Source organism: Mesoplodon mirus (genome assembly GCF_964341445.2).
Source record: "Mesoplodon mirus genome assembly, chromosome: X".
NCBI lineage: Eukaryota > Metazoa > Chordata > Mammalia > Artiodactyla > Ziphiidae > Mesoplodon > Mesoplodon mirus.
This window is the reverse complement of record NC_138981.1, coordinates 7,857,310-7,880,964: the sequence shown is the minus strand read 5'-3', so window position 1 is coordinate 7,880,964 and position 23,655 is coordinate 7,857,310. Positions and strand designations below refer to the sequence as shown.

The 23,655-nt window shown below is 42.0% G+C and overlaps 1 protein-coding gene and 1 long non-coding RNA gene across 5 annotated transcripts in view; one reads left to right on the top strand and one right to left on the bottom strand.

Moving 5' to 3' along the window:
- MID1 (midline 1) overlaps nt 1-23,655 on the top strand; it is a 183,825-nt gene that overhangs the window by 119,143 nt on the left and 41,027 nt on the right. For both annotated transcript variants that reach the window (XM_082609418.1, XM_082609417.1), the window contains exons 4-6: nt 3,599-3,706; nt 12,092-12,240; nt 21,705-21,832. In XM_082609418.1, the coding sequence (XP_082465544.1) occupies nt 3,599-3,706; nt 12,092-12,240; nt 21,705-21,832 (385 nt within the window). The remainder of the gene's footprint in view (nt 1-3,598; nt 3,707-12,091; nt 12,241-21,704; nt 21,833-23,655) is intronic.
- LOC309796381 overlaps nt 21,840-23,655 on the bottom strand; it is a 173,070-nt gene continuing 171,254 nt past the window's right edge. For all 3 annotated transcript variants that reach the window (XR_014292436.1, XR_014292437.1, XR_014292438.1), the window contains one exon: nt 21,840-23,111. This is a non-coding gene — a long non-coding RNA (uncharacterized lncRNA). The remainder of the gene's footprint in view (nt 23,112-23,655) is intronic.

The following is a 23,655-nucleotide window of genomic DNA, read 5'->3' as shown; positions in this document are numbered from 1 at the left end:
TTGTGATGATGATAATAGAACTCTGAGAACATTCAAACCCACAAACCGTACACTTTAAATGGGTGAATTTTATGATATGTGAAGTATATTTCAATAAGGCTGTAAAAAAAAAGAAAATCAACACCCTTCCCCCTAAAAAAAAAACTTAAGACATATTTTTGTGTCTATACAGTCCTAGAAAACCAATAAATCCAATACCTGTGTATTGAGTGCTTGTAATATATCATGATAGCTACTTGCTTCATTACATTTTACCTTGTCTCTTGTTGGAAGATCATTTTCACTATCTGTTCATTCAACAAATACTTTTTGAATGCCTATTCTGTGCCAAATATGGTGCCAGATGCTTGGGATAGATGCCTCATTTCATACAACAGCCAAAGATCCCTCCCTTTATGGAGCTTGCATCCAATTGGATTTACCTTGATTGTATGTTCAAGTACAACTTAGCTCTGAGGGCTCATTCTAGGAGATACTTTTCAAGTGTAAGGTGCTGTTTTCCAGAAATTTCACTTTCTCCATTATAATGGGCCCATAGTTTCAATATAATCCCACCCTTTTCACAGCTCAGTTGTAGTCAGTTATTAAATTCAGGTTGAAGTCAAAAGAAATGACAAGAAATTTCTTGAGAGTAGTGGGGTTTCAAGTAAATATTTCCATAGATAGCTCAACTTATTTGAGAAGCCTCAAGGGGAACTAGAAATGATGACAGAAAAGTAATGGTAAGAGAAATTGAGCCCAGTGATTAACTTCCTTGAAATATTAGCCTGAGTTCCACGTTCTGTGCTTGTCCATCAATGCATTCTTAATTCTTTCTTTTGTTTATGAAGCATTTAGCAAATATGTCTGTGTGCTAATCTGACATAGGACATGATCTCATAGTTCGCTGCAAATGGCCAGTGACCATCATCTCCTCAATAAGGCAGTATCTTGAGTTGTCTCTCTGCCCTGTCTTACAGTGAGCAGGAATAAAACTCAAGGAATCCTGGTCTCTGGAAACAGGACATGATTTCTCTGAACAGCCATCAGTGAATTTTTATTCTGAACTCCTGACCCCACTTCCGGTTTGTGTCATTCATAGAGATTGAAATTACTCCAGTTAAAGAAAGTATCCCTAATCAAAAGGGCTTAATGACTGGGCCATGTCTCCTCCCTGAGTTATACTGGAGTAATCAGTGCTCTTGTCCTTCTTTGTAACACTGCAGCTTCTCCTGCGCTGTGTTAAAATCATAAAACTCATGCATGCTATCTCCATTTCCCACAGCTGTGATTTCTGGGTCTCTGTCTGTGAATAAGCATTTCAGAATTGTCATGAGATGGAGGAAATAGCACGTGCAGAGTATTTCCCAAGCCCAGTTGCCAAGAATGAGCTAATTTTAACCCTCCCTTGCATACAATGAGCCTTAAAAACTTCAAATACAAGCCATTCTACAATGATCTACCTTGCCAGGACAATGGCAGGCTTTCACTGTAGAACCCCGGCCTTCCTGAAGTATACCAGAAGTAAGATTTTAAATTATGCCATAAGATTAATAAGATATTCAACCATCCTCTTCCTTTTTGATGTTTTTATAGTGATTAAATACAAAGTTCATGTCTGTATATAAAAGAAAAGTTAAATAAATGTAATGTAACCTTGCTATCTTACTTTTGGAAAATTTGTTCAAAAGATATTGATCATAATCTATCCTCCATAAAAGAATAATATTAGCTTTTTCTAACTTTTTATGTTTAACAGGCTAAAATTGCACTTTCCTTCAAAATATAAAAGCAGGAATTGCAAATATATTTCAAGCGTCAATTTTCAATCAGTTGGTAATAGCTACATACATGGTGTGTTAAGAAAGATCCTGAGGGACTTCCCAGGTGGTCCAGTGGTTAAGACTCCATACTCCCAGTGCAGGGGGCCTGGGTTCGACCCCTGGTCAGGTAGCTAGATCCTGCATGCTGCAACTAACAGATCCCGCACGTGGTAACAAAGATCCCGCATGCTGCAACTAAGACCCAGCGTGGCCAAATAAATAATTTTTTTTTTTAAAAAAGAAAGATCCTGAGGTTCAGTATGGCTTAGCAAAAAAGACTGCTATCATTGGATAATAAATATTTTCCAGGGGTGCAAAAAGATAGGGAGTGGACATGTAAGTCCTATATTTGCCATCCCTGCATAATTGGAAGAAGAGTTAACATTTAAAATATCTTTTCATAGGAAACCCTCTTGCACTGTTGGTAGGAATGAAAATTGATACAGCCACTATGGAGGACAGTATGGAGGTTCCTTATAAAACTAAAAATAGAATTACCATACGACCCAGCAATCCCACTACTGGGCATATACCCTGAGAAAACCGTAATTCAAAAAGAGACATGTACCACAATGTTCATTGCAGCCCTATTTACAATAGCCAGGACATGGAAGCAACCTAAATGTCCACTGACAGATGAATGGATAAAGAAGATGTGGCACAGATATACAATGGAATATTACTCAGCCATAAAAAGAAACGAAATTGAGATATTTCTAGTGAGGTGGATGGACCTAGAGTCTGTCATACAGAGTGAAGTAAGTCAGAAAGAGAAAATCAAACACCGTATGCTAACACATATATATGGAATCTAAAAAGAAAAAAAAGGTTCTGAAGAACCCAGGGGCAGGACAGGAATAAAGATGCAGACATAGGGCTTCCCTGGTGGCGCAGTGGTTGAGAGTCCGCCTGCCAATGAAGGGGACACGGGTTCGTGCCCCGGTCCAGGAAGATCCCACATGCCGCGGAGCGGCTGGGCCCGTGAGCCATGGCCGCTGAGCCTGCGCGTCTGGAGCCTGTGCTCCGCAACGGGAGAGGCCACACAGTGAGAGGCCCGCATACCGCAAAAAGATGCAGACATAGAGAATGGACTTGAGGACGGGGAGGGGGAAGGGTAAGCTGGGACAAAGAGAGTGGCATGGACATATATACACTACCAAACGTAAAACAGATAGCTAGTGGGAAGCAGCCGCATAGCACAGGGAGATCAGCTCCTTGCTTTGTGCCCACCTAGACGGGTGGGATAGGGAGGGTGGGCGGGAGACACAAGAAGGAGGGGACGTGGGGATATATGTGTACGTACAGCTGATTCACTTTGTTGTACAGCAGAAACTAACAGAACATTGTAAAGCAATTATACTCCAATAAAGATGTTTAAAAAAAGAAAAAAGTAGACAAATAAAAAAATAAAATATCTTTTCATGACAGATATAGAGAACAAACTAGTGGTTACCAGTGGGGAGAGGGAAGAGGGGAGGGGCAAGATGGGGTAGGGGAATAAGAGGTACAAACTACTATGTATAAGATAGGTAAGCTACAAGGATATATTGTACAACACAGGGAACATAGCCAATATTTAATAATAACTATAAATGGAATATAACCTTTAAAAATTGTGAATCACTATATTGTACACCTGAAACTTATATAATATTGTATAGCAACTATACCTCAATAAATTCTTTAATAAAATATTTTTTCAGCAATTACCAGAAATATACTAGTCTACATTAAAAAAAGAGCATTTAACTAAAACAAATGCCAAGTTAATGCTCACCATTTTATCTATCCCATAGGTCAATGCATCACGTCAAGAAGCCAAATTGATGGAGGAGTGTGATCTTCTTATTGAGATCATTCAGCAAAGACGACAGATTATTGGAACCAAGATCAAAGAAGGGAAGGTACGATTTCTAGGGCCGAAGGTTTTGTATTCTCTATCTAGAGAAAATATACTCCCATGCACTTCAGTAGCTTAGGAAATATTGAATGACTCCTTTTTCTATATTGTGTATAATCTCGTCCTAGGTCTTTAAGACATACTTCAAAGCCTCTTGGTTGGCCATTTTTTCCTCCAGCCTTTCTTTGTGTTATGGTCTCCTATGCATACCTGTAATACAAAGGCTGCTCCATTACCCAGCTCCAGGGCATGGAGCTCTGGTCTATTGTAGCCACTGTTTTCCATCTCTCTTCTCTATGAGAAGGTGGGTTCCATAGAGGAAAAGTTCATTTCATATTTATTGGTATATCCTAGCAATCAAAACAGTATTAAATAAATGTTTAAATGAATCAGACTTTATATACAGAAATTATGAAGTGCTTTCTCGTGCTCTTGAGGGAATTTAGACAGGTGTCATTTCATCGTGGCAAAACTCCTGTAGTTTCACTATATCTTATACCCCTTTGTGGATATACGATATTAATAGTACTTCTTTGCTAATGTTTGTATGTTTAAAATTCCTATGGTTTTATAGTAAACTATATTCAAAAAGCAATTCACAAATTTAGGTTATATTCTTTACGGCCATCTTCTTATTTATTCAAAATTCATTCAGAAATGTTGATAACTTAAGAATCCATCACTTTATTCTATTTTTAAATTAGTCATATTTTTATTGAAATACTTATGATCTACTTTATTTTCCCCATTTCTCTGCTACCCTCACAAGACAATTTTGTATATATCTAAAAATAGAAACATTCATCCCAGATCCAGTCAGTTCATGAATTTCTATTATTACTGCTCTTAACTATAATGACACGTATAATTAAATCCAGTTGGCAAGTATTAAGTAGTACACAGATTACAACAGCTAATGTATGTGCTTTTCTCTGTTTTCTTCAAACTTTTAAAGGTGCTTCTAATATTGTAGAATGTTTTAGACTGCTTTGTCTGTATAGATTGAAAAAGATTTATACATGTACATTGTGATGGTGATCAGAAGAGTTGAAGTCAAATCCAATAGTTCTGGAAGCTGTTCCAGTAGATTATCAAATTAATACACAGTTATTCCCTGGCCAGGGACGGACTCAGATGTGTTGAACAGCTACTTTCCCTCACATACAACTTACTCTGAGTGTCAGCCTGGAATCTGTACAGGATCTACTTCCTCTTCTGTCATCATGCACCATGTGTATTTCTCTTAATACCTGACGTCTTCCAGGTTCGCAGGCACATGAGAGCCTGAAAACAACTGTAATTAATTATTAACATACTTGTGGAAGGTAATTTGTTGCCTTTACGTGGTCATGTGCAGGGATCAGCTCTCAATATGCATATTACTTCCTTATTGCTGCTGGAACAGATTCCCACAAACTTGGTGGCTTAAAACAACACAGATTTATTGATACCTGACCTTTTGGAGGTCAGAAGTCTAAAAGCAGTCACAACTGGGCTAAAGTCAAGATTTCAGCAGTGCTGTTTCTTTCTGGAGGCTCTAGGGCAGAATCCATTTCTTTTCTGGCTTTTAGAAGCCACCCACATTCCTTGGCTTGTGGTATCTTCATACCACTCTGAGCATTGCACCCATCCTCAAATCTCTTTCTCTGGCACAGACTCTCCTGGTTCTCCCTCATAAGATTATCAACCAGATAATCTAGGATATCCCCCATCTCCAGATCCTGCACTTAATCATATCTGCGAAGTCCCTTTTGTCACGTAAGGTATCATATTTTTAAAACTCCTGGGATTAGGATGTGGGCATCTTTGGGGGCACTTATTCAGCCTGCAGTGACTCTCCGCCCCAACTTCCTGGCCAGCAGGTCTTCCTTTCCCTTACGTAACTTCCCAGCATGAGGGTTCCTCTCATGAGCTAGAGCAAAGTAGCGAAGGGGTGTGTGTCCCCAGTTCCAGCCATGGTGATGCATGGGCTTCATGCTCTGGTGCACCCACTCTACCCTGGGCACATGTCTGTGATAAGGAACATAGTAAAATAGAAAAGCAAAGAGACACATAGCTGGGCCCCAAACCAGATAAATATCTCCATGGGCCAGAAATAGAAAAAAAAACTACAAAGCCATGATGGTGGCTTTTTAAGACACAGGCTCCTGGGACTTGGTCTGGAAGAGACTAAAGCAGCAACACCTTCAACTCCTGTGGCTAAATAGTTTTGGAAATGTTGGGGTAAAAGGGCTAGAAGTGCTCCAGATGGTATGGGAAAGTGAAATCAGGCATTTTGGTTAATGCCATGGGCTGTGTAAGGCTTCTTAGTTCATTCAAAGGGACCGAAAACAGATTATTGCCAGCCTTCATCTAGGGTCGTAGCTGTTAGCAAACTTCAGGCCTGGGAGTCTAGAGTAAGTCAGCTGGGTTGGAGCCTGGCTCTGCACTGTTTCTCATACCTACACAAAACGGGAGCCTCAGAAATGCAGAGATGATACAAGATTCTGGAATGAGGACCCCCAAGGATGGGGTGAAGGAGACTGTAAAACAGCCAGGATAGGCTAAGCAAGGTGGGTGAGGGAGAAAAACATTATGAATGACTTCAGCCCTTGAAAACAGAAACTCAAACCACAATTCCAAAGCAAATAAAGAGATCTTGAATTTCTAAAAATACAGCCAACAAAATCAAAGACATTTTCTCACCTCAGTTGAAATTAATTTTATGTGAAAATGTTAAGAAGATGTTCAAAGAGATACATGAAGGAATAACTTCTATCTTAAAAGAGCAAAAAATTGTGAAGCCACAAAAGAAGGATGTGAAATATGAAAAAAAAAAGATATAAAAATAACAAATTAGAAGTTTCAGAGGGAAAAATGTATGCACTGAAATGGCAAAGAAAACTCAGTGGGAAGGGAATTTTGGAAGCTGAGTTTTAGCCTCCACATAGGGGAGGCTGTCTACACATAAGAATAGGAAACTGGATCCGTACTTGACACCACATACAAAAATTAAATGTCAATAGATCATATACCGAAATGTAAAAGGTAAAAACTCTGAAAATTCTAGAAGAAAGAAAACATGGGAGGAAATCTTGGTGAACTTTGGTTGGCCAAAGATTATATGCACTGGCAGAAACATAAAAGAAATATTTACAAGCTATAGAGATAATTATATATTGTATTTCACCAAAAGTAATAACTTCTCCTCAAAAGGCACTCTTAAGAGAATGTAAAGACAAGCCACATATTAGGAGAAAATACTTATAAATTATTTATTTAATAAAGTAATTGTATCCAGAATATATAACAAATTCTCAAAACTCATTAATAAGGAAATAGATGACCCCTTCACCAAAATGGATAAAAGATTTGAATAGATACTTTACCAAAGAAGGTATAAGGAAGGCAAGTAAGCACATGAAAAGATGTTCAAAGTCATTAATAATTAAGGAAATGCAAATTAAAACCTCAGTGAGATACCACTACTTACCTACTGGGATAGTTAAATTAAAAAGCTGGACCATGCCAAGTGTTGGTGAGACTGTGGAGGAACTATAGCTCACACACTGTTTCTAAGAATGGAGACGGTATATTTCAGAAAACTGTTTGGCAGGTTCTTAAGTAGTTAAACATACACTTACCATTCGATCCAGCCATTCTAGGTGTTTACCAAGAAAAATGAAAGCGGATGTTTATATAAAACTTGTATGTGAATTTTCACGTTAATATTAAGGGTAATATTAAGGGTAATTTCCTGACTGGAAGTGACCCAAAGTCTATCAACAGATGAATAGATGAACGGTTTGTGGCATTTCCGCACAATGCAGTACTATCCAGCAGGGAGTGAACTCTTGACACATGCAACAGCATGAATCTCAATATAATTATGGTGAGTGAAAGAAGCCAGACAGAAAAGAGTATATACTGCATGAGTGTATTCATACAAAATTCTAGACATAACACTTTCTAATAATCTACAGTGACGGAAAACAAATCAATGGATGCTGAGCGATGAGTGACAGGGGTGGGTGGGATGAATTACAAAGGGACAGGAGGAGAATAGGGGGGTGATATATATGCTCATTATCTTGAATATGAGGACTGTTTCATGGGTTTACACGTATTTGAAAACTAATCAGATTTGTACTTGAAACATGTGCAGTTTCTTATACATTAATTATATCTCAGTAAAGCTGTTTATAAGACAAGTAAATTGTACATGTATACAATGGAACAGTCTTCAGAAATTAGAAGTACCGAACTAGGGTGATACGTATTCATCTGGACAAACCACAAAAAGAGAAGCAAGTTTTATGATGACTCTTAGGGAATGAGAAGTATTATATAAAATGTGATGAACTACAAAAAAATCCCATATAATGTTTAGGCATATATACATCAGCATGCTTGGGAGTCATCAAGAGGGTGTTCTCCTCTGGAGAGGGACATGAATGAAATTAGGGAGGGACGCACCAAGGCTTCAGTGCCATCAGTAATATTTTACTTCCTTTTGAAAAATCAGATGCTACTATGATGAAAACACTGAGATTTGCTAAAGCCGGTACTGTGTACAGGACAGTTGATCATATGACTTTAAAAACGGTCCGTATGTTTGAGATGTGTCACTTTTTTAAAGTGCCCGTTTGCTCAGGGATATAATCTCAGAAAGCAGTGTTACTTGGGAAAGATGAAGAGATGAAGGCCCCGTTCAGCTTTCCATTGAGTTACTACTGTGGTACATGACCGAGGACTGGTTCATCCCAGACCCGGGAATTCACAGTGACTAAGTCCCTGGCCAGGGCATTGGGTGTCAGAGATACAGAAAAGAAGAAGATCATGGGTGCCAACACCCTGGAAATCAGAGAGGCTGGGCAGGGAGGGCACGTATGGACCTGGTGCCCAGTGAGGGTGCCCAGGCTGGTGGTTGGGAAGTCTGAAGACACTCAATCCAGAGAAGGGCTAGTGACTTTGCCGTCATCTGTCTCTGGTGCCAATCACAATGCCCTTCGATCTGGAGGAAACAAACCCACCGCAAATCCTCCAACTGGGGAGGTTGCCAATCAGGCGGTGTTACGCATTAGCACATGCTGGTAATTCCTGCACTCAGACCATTGCACCATCTTTGAAATAAATAGCTCAGCAGCCTTTATACTTAGACTGATTGGAGAGTCTCAAGCTCTGAGAGTCCCCGGGAAAGAACTGGCTTATTTCTTCAGTAGTAGGGGGTAAATTTCACGCCAACACAGGAAAAGCTGACAGCAAACTCCAGATTAAGCCAATTATGTGTTTATGTTCAGACACATACCTATGGTAGAAGGCTGCAGCTAAAGAGAAAAAGGGTCCCTTCTCGTCACTGCTTTTATGTACTCTGAATCTCCAAAATGTAAGATAATTACCCTGGACTACATGTCAGGGCTTTTGTATAGCCTGATAGAAACACTGAGGACAGTCCTTGTTGATTCAGATGCTTGTTTTAACTGAGGATCAATGGTTTGGACCAAACAAGTTTGGGATGGGAACCCTACGTATATATAAAAGCATTTAAAATACATTTAAAGAAAAATAAAGGGCCACTTTTAAAAAGCATTTGTCAGGTAAAATAAACAGCAAATAAATTGATTTAAATAGGCCTGTGTCCCCAAAAGGGGGCAGAGTATTTATTTCCACGATGAGTGTGGAGTGAATCCCACAAATTACAACGTGCAGTCGCGCTTCCCAAAGGAAAAAAAGAAGAACAGTGCCAACGTGGAAAAAATTTGAAGTAATATATTAAAGAAGTGTTTTCTAATGAAGAAATTCGTATATTGCTAAATACTCAGTGTGTGATTCTGAAGTGTGGTACCACATAGGACAGTGTTTCACAGAGTGTGTTCAAATCCAGGGCCATCTGATCAGAATCATTTAAGTCAGCAAACTTTTTCTGTAAAGGGCCAGATAATGAATATTTTAGGTTTTGCCCTTTGGTCTCTATCGTAACAGCTCACTGCTGCCCAATGGTGTAGTGTGAAGGCAGCCATAGATGATTCATAAACAGATGCATGTGGCAGTGTGCCATTAAAACTATTTCCACAAACAGGTTGTGTGCTGGATATGGTCCACAGACCATAGTTTGTGAACTAACTTAGAAAAGTTTTTCTTTTCTTTTTTCTTTTTACTGAAACCCACAGTAAAAAATACATATAACATCAAACCCAGCACTGACACACACACACACGTAAACAACACACACACACAGAGAGAAATAAGTTTTACAAAACTATCTTGCCCTTTCTACCAGGAATGCTTTCTGCTACCTTTTTTCCTCCTCTCCTCTTACATTTAGTTTTTTAAATGCTAATCCTGTCCATACTGACGATTCATCACCTGCAGATCAAAAAGCATTCATCGCTTGTTAAAATGCAGATTCCTGCCACCCTGCCAATTACAACCCCTCACCTAGGATATGCGAGTGCGGGGGCCCAAACATCTACAGTTTTTCTTTAACAAAGGTCCCCAGCTGATTCTTGCGCACACCAGGTTTGAAAAGCTCCAATCTGGTATATCAGATGGAATTGTACACTGAACTAAAATTAAAATTACGCCAACAGTTTTCTGTAAAAAATTCCTATATTTTCAAAGGAGGCTCTCATTTTGGCTTGCTTCAACTTATGCATGATTTAGGGCTTTTTTTTTCTTCTTCCCTTTCCTCTTATGTCGCTTTTAATTTCCAGTATCATGATAGAAATTTTTTTAAAAAGAAGAAAATTGGAGTTCGAGCATTTTTCCATCTGTCATCTGTGGGGTCACTATTATTAGGTATATACCGAAAGGACATGAAGTTATTCAAAAGGAATATTTGGTCCTTATTTTGTTGTTGTTGTTAGAATTATATTAAATATTTCTTCCTCTGACAATTTCTGATGGATGCGTTCTAATATCTTGAATTGGACTCTGTGCCTTTCTTAGCTTTACCTCGGATATAATGATGTTAGCAGCTGAATTCTATTTGGTGTAAAATAAGTGTTATTTTATTCAACTAATGAACACAGTTAATCTGCGGTGGTGGTCACTATAATTATATACAATGAGGTAAATCTTTTACCGGGCTTAAGATAACATCCTCTTTGCCCCGGAGTTTTGACACTTCATTTCTCTAAGCCTTTACTTTCAAGAATCTTTCTCACTCTTGCCTGCAGTCTTGTGGCTGATGCCTCACGATTCAGCATTCATTTCCTTTGTTTGCTGTAGTAGGACAGAGCTGAAATTGGACAGTCCTCAGAGACCTCAAGTCCTGACATCTCCTTCCTTCCTTTTCTTCTATTAGACTTGCGCGGGGATGATAATGACGACTTGGAGAAAGGAGGAATTTCTTGGAGTTAGCAGGAATTCTGGAGGGAGCCTGAGCCTCCCTACCCTTTCACCCAGGGCTGTTTTCCGTTTTGGAATGATCATAAAGCCGGCCAAGACCTGTCCCAGGCTGTGTGCACCAGGGCACCAGGCGCACGGCAATTCCAATTAGCCGTCTCATTTGAACTTGGCTTCTGGCCAGAGGGCTTCATCTCTGAGCACATTTCAAACACCAGAGCAAATGGTCAAGTGGGTTACCGTGGACTTATCTTGGCCTGCCCTAGAGGTTATGGTCAATTACGTTTGAGGGTCGTTTGCAAGCAAGACGGAATCAGGAGTTGGAATGGAGGCTGGAACCAAACGTGCGTTTTTATCCCGACTGGGAAATGCTTATCAAAATAGTTTTAGTTATCAAGTAAGCACAAAGTGCCTGGAAATGACGTTCCCGGTGAGGGGAAATGGGCCAGCTGTGCTTTTTTTGGCTTTCTCTCATCTGTTCAACAGGAAAAATATTAATCAATGGAAAAAAAATGCTCCCTTTCTGTTAATTTAACACAGGAGTTGGAGATAGTGTGGGAAATAGTGATGCCTAATGTTTTTACATCGCGATTTTATTACATGGATGGCAGAGAACTTTTTAGAAAATGGTTTTGACTTAAGGCACACATTTGCACCTATAGAGGTGTTTTATTTCCTTAGTGGCCCAGCTGAAACATGGAACTAGAGAACGTTTCAGGCTTCCCTGCGATCTTACGGTCATGAAGGTGTGAGGGAAGGGGTCCGGTGACCCTCTGTAACTCACACTGGGCAACACCTTTTTCCCCCATCAACAGGGAAGCAATTCGCAATTCAGGGTTTCCTCTTCAAACAAATTAGCGACGCTTCTCCAAGGAGATAAAGCATAGCTAAGACAAGAGTGCCGTAGCTGGGGGGTTTCCGTCGTTCTCTGACTCCTTTTGAACGTTTACTGAAGGATGACTCGCATACAATAAAACGCGCGCACCGGGAGGGTCCAGCCCGACACATTTTCGCTAAGCGAGCCCACCCGTGTAACTATCTTCGTGCCTCTCTTTTGTTCAAGGTGATGAGGCTTCGCAAACTGGCTCAGCAGATTGCAAACTGCAAACAGTGCATTGAGCGGTCGGCATCCCTGATCTCCCAAGCGGAACACTCTCTGAAGGAGAATGATCACGCGCGTTTCCTACAGACGGCGAAGAATATCACGGAGAGGTGAGTGCGGGGGCTGCTGGGAAATTCTCGGGCGCCTGGGCTCCTGTGTCTGCGGTGTGATTGGTTGGCCTTGCCCTGCCTTGCCTTTGTTTGCATTTTCAAGGCCGAGTACCGCAGAGAATAGAGGCTTTGAGGTGCTTTGTTCCAGCTAAAGATGCTTCCCTTTGACGTGTCAAAGCCTTTTCACTATCAGCCTGGAGTTCAAGGCCTTTGAAACAAGAGTCCGCCAGTTAGAAAGAATAAAATCAGCCTGCTTTTAGTGGGGGAAGAAAGCTTATAATGGCACAAAACGGCATTTACTGTGACTCTCAGACCTGACCTTATCGTATACTTGATAACAAAGCATCAAAATGAAGACCAAAACATAAAAGGGAATCTTTTCTTCCATCTCGGGGCTTACCTAGTTTTAAAAATCACCCAGGTGTTATTCTCTGTCAGGCCTGTTTTTATTTGGTTGAGAAGCTTTGCCTCTCCTGAAAGGTCAAGGCCGACTCATGTGGGAGGGAAAGAAAGGACAAAACTGTCAACTTCATACCTCCTTCTTTTAAAATATTCCTTATTCTATGGTAGGGGGACATAAAAATGACACGATTTGAATGGGCAGGTCAGCAGTGAAACTGACAGGGGTCAGTATGCCTTCAGTACTCGTACTGGATGGGCATAAAAGTACTCACCTTCAGTGATGCAAACACCTATAGTAATTCTTGTGGAGCCCCGGAAGAGCACCTAATGCCACCTAAATGACATCTCCAACCAATGCCAGTGGCCTTGACCCTTCATTCGTTCAAAGTTTCAGAGTCAACTGATCCTCTTCCAAAGCCATGATAGAAGACTATCCCTAGAAGACCCCCAGACAGCTCCTTCATGCTGGTCTATCATCCTAGAGCAGGAGTCTGCAAACTTTGCCTGTAAAGGACCAGAGAGTAGGGCCTCCCTGGTGGCGCAGTGGTTGAGAGTCCGCCTGCCGATGCAGGGGATACGGGTTCAAGCCCTGGTCAGGGAAGATCACACATGCCGCGGAGCAACTAAGCCCGTGCACCACAACTACTGAGCCTGCGAGCCACAACTACTGAGCCTGCATGCCACAACTACTGAAGCCCGTGTGCCTAGAGCCCATGCTCCACAAGAGAAGCCACCGCAATGAGAAGCCTGCACACCACAATGAAGGGTAGCCCCCGCTTGCAGTAACAAAAGACCCAATGCAGCCAAAGATAAATAATATATATATAAATTTATATATATATATATATATATATATATATATATATATATATATATATGGGGCTTCCCTGGTGGCGCAGTGGTTGAGAGTCCACCTGCCGATGCACGGGACACGGGTTCGTGCCCCGGTCTGGGAGGATCCCATATGCCGCGGAGCGGCTGGGCCCGTGAGCCATGGCCGCTGGGCCTGCGCGTCCAGAGCCTGTGCTCCGCAACGGGAGAGGCCACAACAGTGAGAGGCCCGCATACCACAAAAAATAAATAAATAAATAAATAAAAATAAAAAAATAAAGGACCAGAGAGTAAATATTTTCAGCTTTGCAGGTTATCAGGTCCCCATCACAACAACTCAACTCTGGGTAGGTCTCCAGCAGCCTAGCGTAGATGGAAATGAATGGGCGAGGGTGTGTTCCAATAAGACCATTGACAAAAACAGGCAGGCCAGATTTGGCCCTCAGGCGGTACTTTGCCAACCTTTGGCCTAGGGCAAAAAATACCATCTTCCGACTTGAATTTCTTCGAGGAAGGAGAGAGAAAACTAATGCTTCTGGAGGGCTTGCTTGTGTTGCACACTGTGCTAATTCTCCAAATACCGCACAGAGGAAGGCAGTGGTATTTCCGTTTTCACTGTTCCTTCAACGGGAGGAGGGTAGAGTATCTTTACAACTTCTTTGTGTTACTTCTTCTATTTGAGAAAATCTCCTCTGAGACTGGTTAGATACTTATCTCTTCCAAAGCACGTGGATAACAGCTGGTTATCATCCCTTTTATATCCTTAAAATGATCTCCTCCCTTCTCCAAGAGCGGCCAGCTTCTTTGCTCATGACTCGTAGGTTCCAAGTATTTAATTGTCTTCGCTGCTCTCAGCTGCCTCCAGTTGCCTGAAATATTCATGCTAAAGTGAAAAACTGCGAGCGGCACTAATACTCCAGTGTACCCAGGACACTCTGCTAGACAGCGTTTACACTTACGTCATGGTTTCCAACTGGGATCCAATAATACTTTTCTCCAGCTGTAAACTGTGAGACGTCCAGATGAAATGGCGAGTGTGAGCTGCACGTCTCAGCAATCCCTAAAAATCCGCTACAGTCTAACGAATAAATCCTCACCTAGCAGGGGGGGAGAATGTGGCCCCGTAACAGTTAAGAGAGAACTTAACTGGAAGTTAAGACCTGCATTTGAAGTCTAGCACGAGCGCGTGGATGCCCACACGTGATCTCCCTCCGACCCAGCAGGTCATACCTGGATCCGTTCAGCTCCACCTCTCACAAGCCCATCTCATCAAGAACAGAAACGTGACCGATTGCTCTTTCTACAAATGAGTTGTATCATATACTGTATTCTCAAGCCTCACTAATATATAGTTCTTCGTGTGATTGTATGTACACTTTTCTAAAATGATGTTAAATTAGCAAAACTCTTCACTAAGTCCAGGCATAAGAGAGTTGGCCCACTGCTTACGAGAAGTCTCAACGTCCATCAAATGTGAATACGTAGTGCCTGTAAAATTTTGCTAGGAGCGCTTGTCCCTCTGTTTCTGCATCCTATCTCTTTCTGTCTCTATTTGTCAGTCCTCTTGGTCAATTCCTGAGCCCTTTTCCCTTTCCAGCAATTAGAATATAGTAAAAAGGCACTGGGCTTGGACTTGGAATTTGGAATCCTGGGTTCAAATCCTAGAACTGTCACTTTTTGACTGTGGTTCTTTGGGTTTCTCCAAGAGCTTTTTTTTAAAAAAAAAAAAAACATTTCTTTTTTAATTTATTTTTGGCTGCATTGGGTCTTAGTTGCAGCAAGCGGGATTTTTTTTTTTTTTTTTTTTTTTTTTTTGCGGTACGCGGGCCTCTCACTGTTGTGGCCTCTCCTGTTACGGAGCACAGGCTCCGGACGCACAGGCTCAGCGGCCATGGCTTACGGGCCCAGCCGCTCCGCGGCATATGGGATCCTCCCGGACCGGGGCACGAACCCGTGTCCCGTGCATCGGCAGGTGGACTCTCAACCACTGCGCCACCAGGGAAGCCCCATATATATATATATATATATATATATATATATATATATATATATAATTTATATATATATTATTTATCTTTGGCTGCATTGGGTCTTTTGTTACTGCAAGCGGGGGCTACCCTTCATTGTGGTGTGCAGGCTTCTCATTGCGGTGGCTTCTCTTGTGGAGCATGGGCTCTAGGCACACGGGCTTCAGTAGTTGTGGCATGCAGGCTCAGTAGTTGTGGCTCGCAGGCTCAGTAGTTGTGGTGCATGGGCTTAGTTGCTCCGCGGCATGTGTGATCTTCCCTGACCAGGGCTTGAACCCGTGTCCCCTGCGTAGGCAGGTGGATTCTTAACCACCACGCCACCAGGGAAGTCCCACGCAGGATCTTTCGTTGTGATGCGTGGGCTCTTCATTGCAGCACGCAGGCTCCTCTCTAGTTGTGGCGCATGGGCTCCAGAATGCGGGCTCTGTAGTTGTGGCATGCAGGCTTAGTTGCCCCGTGGCATGTGGGATCTTAGTTCCCCGACCAGGGATTGAACCGGCGTCCCCTGAATTTCAAGACGGATTCTTAACTACTGAACCACCAGGGAAGCCCCCAAGAGCTATTTTTTTGTTTGTTTGTTTGGTTGGTTGGTTTTTTTGCGGTACATGGGCCTCTCACTGTTGTGGCCTCTCCCGTTGCGGAGCACAGGCTCCAGACGTGCAGGCTCAGCGGCCATGGCTCACGGGCCCAGCCGCTCCATGGCATGTGGGATCTTCCCGGACCGGGGCACGAACCCGTGTCCTCTGCATTGGCAGGCAGACTCTCAACCACTGCGCCACCAGGGAAGCCCCCCAAGAGCTATTTTTGACTTAGAAAACTGGACTCATACTAGCTACCTCTATCAGTAGTTGCGATAACATTGCTGGCGACTCCTATAAACAGGCCTTAAGTGTTGTAGATAGTCCATAATGTTTGTTGGATTTATGGTTTCATATTACTTAACATTCTTCTCTAGAACGTGACTTCATAGTTGTGTTTACTACTGTGTCTGCCTTGGGCTTTGGCACCTGTGTATTTCTAAGCCATCTTTATTTTTCTATTCAAGGGTAGAATGCCCAGAACAAACTTTTAATCACGCAGGCCTTCCTAAAGTGAGAGTTGGATGTGATTTTTCTGCATCGTTAAACCACTTAAAGTGGATATGTTCGCCTACAAGCTGAATCAGACCACAGCAAGTTTTTCAATTCAGAAACATCAGAAAACCCCAAGCAGAGAGAGAGCCTCAAGTTGTACATTGTAGGAGATGCATGTGCTTTGGAATCAAGTGCTTGGCTCTGTGCTAATTGCTCAAGAGTAATTACGGGTAGCACTGGGGCTGCTCCCTAATCCTTGTCAGTCTCCTTTTGCTCATGTGCTCCCAGCGGGCAGGACCCCTAGCCATCTTGTTTCCACCATTATGGCCCCAGCACATAACAAACTGCCTGATCTGAATGAATGTGTGAACAAATCTATAAAACAGGGCCAATTATTCCTACCTGGTATGGTTGCTGTAGGGATAAAATGAAATCATGTAGTAAAGATATTAGCTGAGTTCCCGTCTCAAGGTGAACTTACAATAAATGCTAATTTCCTTCCTTCCCACTCACTAAATGGATGCAAATGGATTGTATAACATACTATATTCTCAAGCCTCGCTAATATATAGTTCTTGGTGTGATTCTATGTGCACTTTTCTAAAATGGTGTTAAATAAGCAAAACTCTTCACTCAATCCAAGTATAAGAAAGTTGGTCTACTACTTATGAGACATCTAAAATGAAAATCATTTTTAGCAGCAAATTATCTGTATCAAGAGGATGATAAGAAGAAAATTCCCTCTGAACAGTACCCATTTTTCAGAGCTCCTAGGAGGGCCTCAGACTCCACTGGATGACTCTTCTGTCCCTCACTGCCATAGGCAATTCAGGGATCCAACAGACTTCCCCAGAATACAAAACCGAGAACTCCAGTTATCAGCTGGAAAGATGGCACTTGATTATAAGAATTAGAGTGCCTCTGATGAGTGGTTTTTGAAATGTGTTCTACAGGGTGTTAATTGGAGTTAAAACAACAAGGTTCCAGGGTCAAATGCGTTTGGGAATTCCTGAGCTGAGTAAAGTAAACCACATTTTGTTACTGTGTGAACTCACTGGGTTTTACCATGGTGATGTGCGTTGTAGCCCACCTGCCTGAGAGAGACCCATTTAAGTGCCATTATCAGGCGGTCGGGCATGGGGGAATATTAAGTGGGAAGGGCAGAGCATCTTCCTCTGGTGTTGGCTGTTGGGCAGGAATCTTGGAAACACTCTAGCTCTAGACATGTCTTCCTTCCAGAAAACTGGCCCCATGTGGCTGCTAGCAACTGAATGTCATGGAGATGAGGGGCATCGAAGTCAAAATAGAAAGGGGAAGTAGCGTGCAGCCCACCCTATTAAGTGTCAGGGTAGGACACAATGCCCTTATTTGCTCCAGTATGTTAAGAGCTTGACACACACACAGCCACAAGCATGTGCACACATATTCCCGTACACACACACACACACACACACACACACACAGACATGACTCTAAAAGCACAGAATTGAGAAAGCGGCATGTGCTGATGGCCCTGGTGGATTTTGGCAATTTATCTGAAAGGCCAAGAGATGGGCCACAAGGATTTGGGGAAGAAAAACATAGCCTAAAATGTTGAATTTGGCAGATCTCCGCTCGCCTGTCAGTCCAATTAAGAATTTGAAATTGTAGCCAAAGATAAATATCTTTCCTTCTATCAGAAAAAAACGTGTAGGTGTTAAAAGCTGCAATCATCTGCAAAGAGTCTTGCTGGCAGTCTTTGCCTCCCAGGCTTAGGAACTTTCAGCCTCTCTGTTCCCACTCTCCAAAGTTCCCACCATCAAGATGTCAGGCATTGTCAACAGTGTCCCTTGACTAAAGCATGGTTTAGTTAATTGTTTGTGGGCCACAGAACCAGGAGAAACTTGGGAATGAAATCTATTTTGGATGAACCTGAACAGAAGCTTGTGCCACTGGACAGGGGCAATACCAGCTTGAGATTATCTGTTCAGAGCATTTGAGATCTCCTAACCTGGTGAGCACAAGGTCTATGCCACGCAGAAACAGCAGAGAAACACAATAGAAAGTTCGGTGCTTGTTTCGTGATAGCTTGGTGCAGTTCTCCCTGTTGGACATCAATGAAACAGAAATAACTGGGGTTTCATTTTGAAATTTTTATTCGAGGAGTTCAGATGGCACTGTAGCATTTCTTTGAACCTTTCTGCACTGATGCAAATATTTTGGGCTCTTCAGTAAATGACATATTTGAAGGGCTTAGTCAGTATTCGTTGAATATTTGGTGACGAATCCTAAGACCTCTCTGAGTTTGAAGGAGTTTTTATGATTATAGGTCATAAGGAAAGCGTTTTTTAAGTCCAGTTTGACCGTCTGTGAAAATTGCCTAGCAACCATCCCTTTATCCATCAGTCTGAATTAGCAGTTGTTTGTCATAATAATTAGTCCAATTCTCTTGGGTGCAGTAATTAGCTAATAAAATCACACAACTCTGCTTGTCACTGTTTCCTGGTGTAAGGATCGGGTGGTGAATTTAGATTCTCTGCCCTCATTCAAACACTTGAAACTTTTCTTTCCAGAGTTTATTCCTCTTCAAACTTTCATGTATGGATCTCAGTATCATTCCAATTATTACATTGTTGATTATCTTCTCTACTTCCCTCCCTGTATAGCACTGAATATGCAGCAGAAGTACAATTATAGAAACTTTAAGGATTTCGAGCATTTCATAGGTGTAACTTTTTTATTGAAGTGAAATTTGCATAACATAAAATTAACCATTTTAAAGTGACCAGTTCATTGGCATTTAGTACATTCACAGTGTTGTACAATTCCTGCCTCTATCGAGTTCCGAATTATTTTCATCACCCCAGAAGAAAACCCCACACCCATTATGTAATCACTCCCCATTGTCCCCTGCCCCCAGCCCCTGGCAACCACTGATCTACCTTCTGTCTCTATGGATTTGCCTATTCTGGACATTTCATACAAGTGCATCGTACAATATGTGGCCTTTTGTGTCTGGCTTCTTTCACTTATCATAATACATTCAGGGTTCATCCATGTCATAGCATATATCAGTATTTCATTCCTTTTTATGGCTGAAAAATATTCCATTGTATAGATGTGCCCACAGATGTAATATTTATAGCCAAGATATATTTCTTTATAAAATCCGAAACTTTAAGAGCCATTAAGAGATGCAAGAGGAGATCTATCTTTTAGTGTAACCAGGTTGAAATTTTTCTAAATGAAACGGAAGAGTACAGACCTAGAATTCTCTTCCTGGCTGCTGCCAGCTAGCTCTATGGTCTTGTATAAAAGAGCATCAATGCCCTTCATTAGAAAATAAGTAACTAGGTTATGGCTAAATCATTTAAAGGTGGTTTCTTTGCTCAAAAATTCCCAGTACCCTACACAGTATCCTGCACGTAGTGGGTCCTTGGTGGGGTTTATTGAACTTCCTGAAATATCAAAATCAAGATTTGGAGTCTAGCATAGTTTGATGTGCTCAGAAGTGGTTTACATCATCCCAGAATTTTCTTGTTCTTAGAAGAATCACTTGCATTGTTAATTAGTCAAAATGTTCTGCTATTAATAATAACCTTCCCAATCAACGTGAGAGTCCATTGCAGGAGACTGATACATACCAATAGCTTGCATTATAGATTATAAATGAGAAGTCTACCTAGCAACCTTAATGAAGAGGAGAAATGGTGGACCCATCAGGGGAATTTGTGAGAAAGCTCATGTATATTTTCCATGGCATCTGCCGGGAATATGGTGCAAGAACATGAAGACAAGGAGAATGAAAACGAGCCTGACAAAAACTCCTTTTTTAATGTTTATTTTAGGGAGAGGCTAGTCATTGATTAAACTAATCCAATATCTGGAAACATTCTTTTTTAATCTTCACTTTGCCTTTTATGCAGCTTGAAATTTGGAAGACTCTTCTTTGAAGTGGAGCAGGGTTGAGTCTGAAAAGAACAAACAGTTTCCCAGACAGATGTGTGAAGAAATGCCTGGAGCTATGTGCTTCTCGCTGGGGTTAGATGTGCGGGGACCAGAGAGTTAAATATACAGCAATGTGAAATACGAATATCCTTTCGCCTCCATGGGGAATTGCTTCCTGATAGTAAAAAGAAAGGGAGGAAGCCATTCTGCTGTTTTCCCAGTTCCTCTGCCTTCTCTCGTAGCTTATACTCATTTGCATTGTGTTGCCTGTTGTGCCATTCCGAGATTTTTCTTAAGGCTCACGTGTAAAAACAGCACTGGTGGGCTTCCCTGGTGGCGCAGTGGTTGAGAGTCCACCGGCCAATGCAGGGGACACGGGTTCGTGCCCCCGTCCGGGAGGATCCCACATGCCGCGGAGCGGCTGGGCTCGTGGGCCATGGCCGCTGAGCCTGCGCGTCCGGGGCCTGTGCTCCACAACGGGAGAGGCCACAACAGTGAGAGGCCCGTGTACCAGAAAAAAAAAAAAAAAAAGCACTGGTTTTATTTTTTGACTTTTTTTTAATTGAAGTATAGTTGATTTACAATGTTGTGTTAATTTCTGCTGTACAGCAAAGTGATTCAGTTATACATATATATACATTATTTTTTTAATATTTTTTTCCATTATGGTTTATCACAGGATATTGAATATAGTTCCCTGTGCTATACAGTAGGACCTTGTTGTTTATCCATCCTATATATAATAGCTTACATCAAAAACAGCACTATTTTGGACTCCCCTGGTGGCACAGTGGTTAAGAATCCACCTGCCAAGGCAGGGAACACGGGTTTGAGCCCTCGTCCGGGAAGATCCCACGTGCCGGGGAGCAACTAAACCCGTGTGCCACAACTACTGAGCTTGCGCAAGCTCTAGAGCCCGTGTGACACAACTACTGAAGCCCGCATGCCTAGAGCTCGTGGTCTGCAGCAAGAGAAGCCACCACAATGAGAAGCCCACGCACTGCAACGAAGAGTAGCCCCCGCTCGCCGCAACTAGAGAAAGCCCGCGCGCAGCAATGAAGACCCAACACAGCCAAAAATAAATTAATTTTTTTAAAACACGATTTTTTAATGATATTCCTTTTCCTTTTATTTTTTCACTCCTATGCAGTGATGGTAAAAGCCAGCTTGACATTTCTAAAAAGTTGTTTTGTTTCAATTCTAGAGTCTCCATGGCAACGGCATCATCCCAGGTGCTAATTCCTGAAATCAACCTCAACGACACATTTGACACCTTTGCCTTAGATTTTTCCCGAGAGAAGAAATTGCTAGAATGTCTGGATTACCTTACAGGTACTGTCTTTTGTGTTTTCTTTAATACTGGGTACGTTCAGTGATACAAACTTTGCCACTTGATCAGTGTCCTAAACTGAGGTGTGGGCTTCTGATTTAGGAATGAAGTCTAATATCCCTGTAAAACATTTTTGGTATTCCTTTGTTTTTTTGGGTTTTTTTCAAGTAAAATAATACAGTCCAAGACTAAACTGGGGAGAGAGGCAAAAAGAGAATCTCGGTCATTGGAAGTATATTTACCACCATTTCCCACACTCTTGGCGTGTGGGTAGCACACATGATACCTCTGTTGGCCATCAGAGAGGTACACGAGGCAGCGTGGCTGTTTTCCATTTCATGTCAGCAAGGCAGGTGACTCTCACAGTGCCTTGGCAGAGAAAAACTTAGCAGCTAACTCTCATGGGGAATCTACCCTGCTCTGACTCTTTGCGTTTGTTTAATCTTCCCAACATCGAATTGAGGTAAAGTATTATAATCCTCATTTTGCAGATGACAGAGGTCATCCATCTTGCTGGAGGTCAGATAGCTAGGGAGAGGCAGAAGTAGGATTTAGCTCAGGTCTGTACAGACTCCAAAGACCTCCATACTTTCTAGTAAAAGACTGAATTTCATCTTGGCAAAGGTCACCATGGCAGATGTCCCAAAAATCACACTTGTATTCCTGGTGCCACGTTGCACTTCTGTGCTTTCTGATAGGCATTTTTTTTGGGGGGTGGGGTGAGGTCAAGCTTAAAAAACAAAAGCAGCCAAAATAGAAGAAACCTCTGGCTACTCCTCCTATTCCTAACCATGCTTCCAAATTTTTCTTAGCCGTCGACCGCTAAGGCAAGATCTGACCACATTCGCTCATAGAATGTGGACTGTTTAGATGACTGTATTTGTGTTATCCAAAGCCACGGGTGCCGCGGGGAATTCAGTGAAGCTCCGCGTATACAGTGAAGCCAGCTGTGCACTGAATTTAGGATGTGCCACCTTCAAGAGACCACATTCCTAACTTAGCGCGGCACCAGTGTCTCCACTCTTATTGTGTATGTGTGTTTGTGGGGGAGCAGTTGGGAAAGGGGAAGCAGGAGAGGCGGAGCATTGGGTGATGTTTATTTTTACAGTCTGTGGCTAGAAAGCAAAGGATTTCTATGTTCAAGGAGCACTGTACCCAGATCAGTATTTTTCTTTGCCTGGACCCGAAGTGCCGGTTTCAGCCTTTGTGCATTTGCAAGGGAGGCGAGTCACCCCAGAAACATCTTCTTATCTTAGGTAATTCTTTCACACCATACGATGCCTGTGAAGGAAGAAATAAGTGGACTCAAAAAGCACATCAGGAAACCAAACTCGATTTTCAACTATTTATGAATGTAGCTTTTCACTCTGAGATTTACCTCAGCTAACACTATGCCACAGAACTTTCTAGGATGGTAGAAACACTCTACACTGTCCAGTAGGGTACCTGCTAGCCACGTGGGGCTGTGTTGAAACTCTGAAATGTGGTTAGTGAGTTTTTACTTTGGTTTCACTTTAAAGTGAAATGTAAAGAGCCACACGGAGCTCGTGGCTACTGTGTTGGACCATGCAGGTGAGCCTTTCTCGGGCTAAGATGCTTTTTATGATGGCATCCTATTAAAAATCTCCTGTTTTCTTATATCATTTGGGAATGAGTGTGGTCACAGCAACAGAAAATCCAGTTAGCAGTGCCTAAACCCATCAGACAGTGTAACTGTCACAGAAACAGGAGAACAGAGGCTTCTGTTGCTGTCCAGGGCTGGGCAGCGGTTCAGTGATGACTTCGGACCGCAGGCTCTTTCTCTTTTTGTGTTCTGCCATCTTCA